The sequence below is a fragment of the Epinephelus moara genome, chromosome 24 (genome assembly GCF_006386435.1).
Source record: "Epinephelus moara isolate mb chromosome 24, YSFRI_EMoa_1.0, whole genome shotgun sequence".
Classification (NCBI taxonomy): Eukaryota; Metazoa; Chordata; class Actinopteri; order Perciformes; family Serranidae; genus Epinephelus; species Epinephelus moara.
The window spans coordinates 44,725,547-44,732,288 of record NC_065529.1 but is presented as its reverse complement, the minus strand read 5'-3'; the positions used below and the strand labels follow the sequence as shown (position 1 = coordinate 44,732,288).

The window sequence follows — 6,742 nt, the reverse complement described above, 5'->3', positions numbered from 1 at the left end:
AAATAACTGAAAAGGAAAGGCTGCATTGTTTGTTAAATGCCAACAATGTCTTGTGGTGTTAATCTTTTTTTTATTTATTAGGGGGCCAAAGCACAAGTGTGTGGAGTCTTGCTGCTATTTTAATTTCATTGTTAGACATTTTAAAGATTTCTTGTGTTGATTCATTTTCTATTTATTAAGAGGCCAAAGCAGCCAAAGCAAACCAGCTATATTTTTTATTTAATGTTAATGTTCAAGTTTAAAGTTTGTTTATTTAACCCTGTTAACAATAAACAGGTCAGTTTCTCATACCAACTGTGGTGGATCATTCTAACTAACCTGATTAAGTAGTTGTTCTTTGCTTGATCAAACCTTTTCTAACATGACTGACAACAAAATAAGTGAATATGTATAATACGTGCTTGGATCGGATCGGTATCGGTATCGGCCAAAAGTCAAGGCTGTAATATCGGTATCGGATCGGAAGTGAAAAAGCTGGATCGGGACATCCCTAATGCTCAGTGCCAAAACTGCAACAAAATTCGCCAGTAAGGAAAAAAGATTAAGAACATTAACTTGCAGCAATGTGACATGTTCATGAGTGTTCTGCCAGCAGTCAACTTCCTTTCTTTCCCTGAGCCTGAGATTAGAAGGATAACTGTTGTTTTGAGAGGGTGCTGTAAACTGGTTAACAGAATCCAAAGAATTTAGGTTACTGTTAATCAGTTTAATCGTATGTAAAGTTGTCCTAATTTTTCAAGCAAAAATGCAATAAATTTTCTTGTTCCAGCTTCACAAATGTGTGGATTGACTGATTATCTTTGTCTCATGTGTTAGTTCATTGACTTTACTGTATAACTTTGGGTTGTGGAGTGTTAGTCAGCAACATAAGACATTTGATGACTTTTTTTTTTTGATTTAAAGACTAATTGACAAAAAATACATAAATAAAGACAGATTAATAGATAATGACAATACTAGTTGTAGCCTCACAGCAGGTTTTCACAGTACATGGAAGCGCTGCGATGCACACAATATTCCGTGAAGGACTCCCCAATTCCTTTCAGTCCTGAGCTCTACGACTAGATTGTGATCATTTGGCACCTGGTCTGTTTTTTTCCGTGATCCACAAGCCAATCTGGCAAGATAACACACTGATAATCTAATATAAACAATATAAAGGAGACATTAGCCATGATGCAAATCAGTGGCTCCCAACTGGTCTAGCCACGGGGTCCAGATTTCTCCTTAGTCATTCGTTCAAGGTCCACATAAGTTACTACATTCAGCGTCATACTTGCAAGTAGCTGTCCCTTAGTCGCTCACTCTACAGCAGGAAACGGCACTTTAAAATATTAGCTCTCTGCCAGAAATTCACTATACTTAAAAATAAATTGTGTTTTTTTGCAAACTTGACATGTTCGCAAGTCACTTGTGGTCCATTCAGAATGGGCCTGCGACCCAATTTTGGCCCGTGACCCACCAGTTGGGAATCACTGATGTAAATGATCTTATTATGATAAATGATGAAATATGCAACCTATTTTCCACATATTTGTCACACACACGCAGACAGAGACAGAGCTCTAAATGTGACTAGAATAGAGCGGAGGAGCAGAATCGCTTGCTGGCAGGCACAGAGAAATGTGCTGCTGAATGGCCAGGCGACTACTGACATAAGGGCACTTCTGTGTCCAGTGTAAACATAGCATCACATTCCTGAAAAAATTGAGGAAACTGCCCAAATGTAAGGAAACTGTCAGAGGACAATTATCAGAGGATGTCACAGTGCACTGAACTCAAACGATGCTTTGACTACACTGTCATCTACAAGGCCGCCATCAACTATCATCATGTTTTCATGTCTGGCATTGTTTACAATTGGTTTATAGCACATTATTGATAATGTATATTGTTTATATTTTGTTTTATTAGCACTGTTTTCTACTTTGTACTGCAACTGCTGCACAACCGTTTCCCTCAGGATAAATAAAGTTCTATCTTATCATCATCTTCATGTTTTTCTCTTCTCTGATCAACACTGACGACACGAAAATCAATTAAGTCCTGTTTCAAAGTGTTTATAAAGACTCTTCTGTCACGCTGTGTGCCTTCTGTGTCAGACCTGGACTCAGGTAGGTGGAAAAAGACAGAGATGGCTGTGAGGTAACTCCTGACTTAACTGTTTAAAATTCAACTCTTTGGCTAGCTGTATTATCATGTGAGTCTGTGCGCTGTTATTCTGTCGTTATATTTACATTTTAATCGACTGGGTTTAGAGTAATTCCTTAAGACATTTGTCATCTTGTATTTTCTGTCTTGTATACTCTTGTTTACTCTCTTTTTCTCAGGTCTTAGTGAAGTATGAGCTCACCAGTGGCTCCAGAAGGCAACGTGACTTCTCAGGTTTGGTAAAGCAATTGTCTCGCTACCACATTTTAAAATGAATCTTTACATCAATGAAAAAGTGTAACTAAGTTTTGATTGGCTTGTACTGTTGTATTGCTGATTTTAAACTGAAAATCTAAAGTTTCTAGGTTACTATGAAAGTGTTAATGTCATCACTGCAATTATCAAAAGTCTACAACCGCATGTTTTTTCTGTTTAGTGAATGCTCAACATGCATGTAAACTCTGAAGACATGAAGAGTAAAGCAAAAGCATTTTTAGCTACTTAAATTTGTCACCATGATTTTCTTAATGGTGTCAACATCTAAAACGAGACAGATCATTTGCTTTTTCTTAATCATCCACTCTACAGCTCTAATATCAAATCAGTGTCTAATCACAGAACCTTTATATACTCTTACTTACTGTTTACCACCCTGTTTACTTCTCTCTTCATTTACTATATTCCTGTTATAATTCTGTTTATCAATTTTGTAATTACTGTACACCTGTCTACCACAAATATATATTGTTTATTTTATACATATATTTTGTATCCCTATATGTAAACTTATGTACTATTTTATTTCTTAGATTCCCAGTTTTTATTTGCATGATTTTCTTTTTATGCACATTTAATTAGCCATGTTGGAGGAAGCCTGACATCTAACATTTTTTACCTATATCTCTGTGATTGTTGTGCAAATGACAACAAATAAATAACCTCACCTGAACTGTTGGCCTCACAATATGACTAAATTTTAGCCCAGTCTGGTATCTCTTATCCAAATATTAAGCCCCAGAAAAGCTGTCATGTAAATCTTTCTATGTCCTCATTCACAAATGTGGTAGACAGTTTTACTTGCTTGACAATAATAACGTAAATAATAAAAGTCTTTCTCACATCAGATCATATTCATAGAAAACATCCTGTACGTGAGCTGATGTATGAACTGATGTGTAAGAATTTCATCAACATTTGACAAATAGTGGTGAGAGTGGGGAAAGCTTACATGCTTATTTGATCAGCTGATAGAAACAAAGTGATGGAATTAAAATAAATGATGATTCATTGTACTTAAAAGGTAACTTTGATTTCTTTCTCTTTGGCTCCCTCTATTGCTGGGTTAGGTCATGCTCGTCAGAGACACCTTCACCACGGCGTTTGTGAAGAACTTTATTGTGGTTTTGGTCTGGCTTGTCCTCAGTTACATCAATGGCAGTTTGGTTGCCACCTTTTTTAGACACCAGGTTTGTTTTCACACACACACAGCTGTGGGCATGTGTAATACATGAGCAATATTGAGGAATGATCGAGCTGAATAATCTGGTTACTCTGTGCATGTAAACACCTCTGACTTTTTTCTTTCTCTCCCTCTGTCCACATCACTTCTCTCACTGTCTCACTCCACTTTAGAGCTGATAAGATTAGTCTATCAATTGATTAGGCAACTGAAAGAAAATGATTTATTTATTAAGCAGAAAAGGCTTCTTAAAAATGATATGCATATCTTTCTATTTCTATCATTTGGTGTATTTATCCTTCTTTCTTGGCATGTCCGCCACGGCAGCTGCCGAATCTGACCTTAAGAAATCCAAAATCTACCACTGCCCCATTTTTTTAAATGACTTTGGGAAGCCAACAGATAACATTTAAGCGTTTATCTGCCAAGAATATTTTTAACCAGTTACACATGCTGGTCTATGAGCTAATTTTGCTGCTGTTCTGTTTACTGCTCAGGTCTGGTGGAAGTTTGCTAGCAGTGCCACTATTCAGTGATTATTGTTTATTATGCCGTTCCATGTCGTTATTGCTGTGGAACTATTGTGCCCATTGCCAACTTGAGCTGACCTTACCTTTAATTTTCTGAAAAACTGTTCAGTGTAGTCACTTTTCTGTAAAATAATAATTTTACACGTGGTTATAGTCAGGGTCATCCTGAACAGGACTGCATTTAAAAAAAATAGAAAAACTCAGTTATTCATTTATTTAATTCATTCATTCATCTTCTAACCGCTTCATCCTCTTGAGGGTCGCGGGGGGGCTGGAGCCTATCCCAGCTGACATCGGGCGAGAGGCAGGGTACACCCTGGACAGGTCGCCAGACTATCGCAGGGCTGACACATAGAGACAAACAACCATTCACGCTCACATTCACACCTACGGACAATTTAGAGTTATCAATTAACCTAGTCCCCAATCTGCATGTCTTTGGACTGTGGGAGGAAGCCGGAGTGCCCGGAGAGAACCCACGCAGACACGGGGAGAACATGCAAACTCCGCACAGAAGGGCTCCCACACCCGGGATCGAACCGGCAACCCCCTTGCTGTGAGGCGACAGTGCTAACCACCACACCACCGTGCCGCCCTTCATTTATTTAATGTAGTTTAAAAATCAAATCAAAATCCAAGCTGCAGCTGGCTTGATCACAGTGTTTTACACAGTGCTGCTGTTGTGCTGCGCTGCTCTCTCATGTCTGTCCATGTGCTGTCAGTGTCCACTTATCATTCTGTGATGTTATCAGCTATTAATTTGATTTTCCCTGAGAGAGCAAATGATTGAGACGTGAGAGTGTGTGTAATGTGTCAATTGTGTGAGTCTCACGGTCAATGTCAGAGCTGGCAGCCTTGATTACATGCACAGCTGAAATTCCACATGCACTACCATGTATATATTGTATGCAAGTGTTAATTCAAGTCCCCTGAAATCATGGATTTATCAAGAAAATCTCTGGCAAATAAACTGTTAATCAAAATAATTAATTGCAGACCTGCTTATGTTAGTGTTATCAAACATTTGTTTATCACACTTTATACTTCACAAGGCTCAGAAGATTCTTTCTTTGCCTTCATATCAACACAGTATGTTGATAAACAATTATTAATATAGTACCAGACTTTCCCACTTATCAGTTGACTCACCCCGTCTTTCCTTCTTAAACCATGAACTGTTGTTTTATCCTCTAACTACACTCCCCTCTCTCTTCCTCCAGACTTTTTATGAAGACCCTCGCTACATCCTCTTCATCCACATGGTGATCAATGACGGCATCCAGCTGACCGTCACAATCACACTCTTTGTCCTCAGCTACATCTTCTACAAGATTAACGTCTCTTTCTGCTGCTTCTTTATCCTGGTGGCAGTCTTCACCACCAGAAACACTCCGGTCAACTTAGCTAGCATGGCCATAGAGCGCTACATTGCCATTTGTGAGCCTTTACGCCACCCCCAAATCTGCACAGTGAGAAGGACTTATATCATCATAGGGTTGATATGGTTTATATGTGTGGCTCCAGATATTACAGATCTATTTGTGACGCTAGCAACTGAGTCCATGAGCTTCTTTCATGAGTCGGTGTTCTGCTTGCGGCAGAATGTGTTCAAAGACCCGATTCTGAAATATAAAAGACAAGCCTTTGATATCATCTACTTCTCCTGTGTGTTTCTGACTCTGGTCTTCACCTATTTGAGGATCCTGTTTGCAGCTCGGGCCCTCTCTACAGAGAAGATGTCCGCCCAGAGAGCCAGGAACACCATCCTGCTCCACGGGGTCCAGCTGGCCATGTGCATGCTCTCCTACATCTCCCCTAGTGTGGAGATCATTCTACGTCTAATCTTCCCTGGACGAATCCTAGAAATCAGATTTGCAAACTACCTGATTGTCTACATCCTGCCAAGGTTCCTCAGCCCAATAATCTATGGTGTGAGAGATAAAAAGTTCAGGAAGTACCTCAAGATGTATCTTCTCAGCAAGAGGTGCAGGATCAAACTGCAGACAGTGGCGCCTGTGGACAGAGATGAGATGAATAGAGTAAGAGGAATTAAATAAAGGTATTCTCTGTCTGATTAATCCAACCTTTCAATATTAAATGTTATTGTAGATTATTGTAAAGAAAATATTAATGTATAAAAATGAGGAAAAAAATGATTAATGTATTTTATATGTGCATTTGTTACAGTAAAGAAATGGAAAATACAACTGTCCTGTCAGCCTAAACAGAAAAAAATCATCATCTAATGGAGGACATTAATGATAGAAATTAAACTGTAAAATGTGAACTGTAGAAACCAGAGCAAATTATTTTAATACTATTTGTGAACTAGAAAAATCCAATGAGGATATCTTTTTTAACATAAACATAATATAGCAGTTAAAAAATCCACTTGTCAGTGCTCTCTGTGAATGTCTGTCATGTGAACAAAACTATATAATGTTGGCACAGTTTCTGAATGACCTCGAGCCTGATTTTGTATTTCTGTACTGACATTTTATCAGCCAACACTTATATCAATACTCATATACCTATACATCACTTTACTGTAATTCATTCATCCATTTCCCGTAACCGCTTATCCTGTTAGGGGTCGCAGGGG

General features: G+C 38.5%; 1 protein-coding gene across 2 annotated transcripts; it reads left to right on the top strand.

Annotated features, from left to right (window-relative positions):
• Positions 1–2,038: 2,038 nt before the first annotated feature.
• On the top strand, positions 2,039–6,267 carry LOC126385702 (odorant receptor 131-2-like). Of its 2 annotated transcripts, none has more exons than XM_050037580.1 (4): positions 2,039–2,114; positions 2,331–2,385; positions 3,498–3,617; positions 5,361–6,267. In XM_050037580.1, the coding sequence occupies exons 2-4, from the start codon at positions 2,344–2,346 to the stop codon at positions 6,195–6,197; spliced, it is 999 nt and encodes a 332-aa protein (XP_049893537.1). In that variant the 5' UTR covers positions 2,039–2,114; positions 2,331–2,343; the 3' UTR covers positions 6,198–6,267. The 2 variants fall into 2 exon arrangements, with proteins under 2 accessions (XP_049893537.1, XP_049893538.1); XM_050037581.1 differs by having other exon boundaries at positions 2,095–2,114; positions 2,331–2,390.
• The last annotated feature ends 475 nt before the right edge of the window (positions 6,268–6,742 follow it).

Bases quoted from the DNA above. Each gene is read 5' to 3' on its own strand.
- LOC126385702 (XM_050037580.1), top strand. From the start codon at position 2,344: ATGAGCTCACCAGTGGCTCCAGAAGGCAACGTGACTTCTCAG. The intron at 2,386-3,497 runs GTTTGGTAAAGC...TTGCTGGGTTAG, and splicing joins AAGGCAACGTGACTTCTCAG to GTCATGCTCGTCAGAGACAC. The intron at 3,618-5,360 runs GTTTGTTTTCAC...CTCTTCCTCCAG, and splicing joins CCACCTTTTTTAGACACCAG to ACTTTTTATGAAGACCCTCG.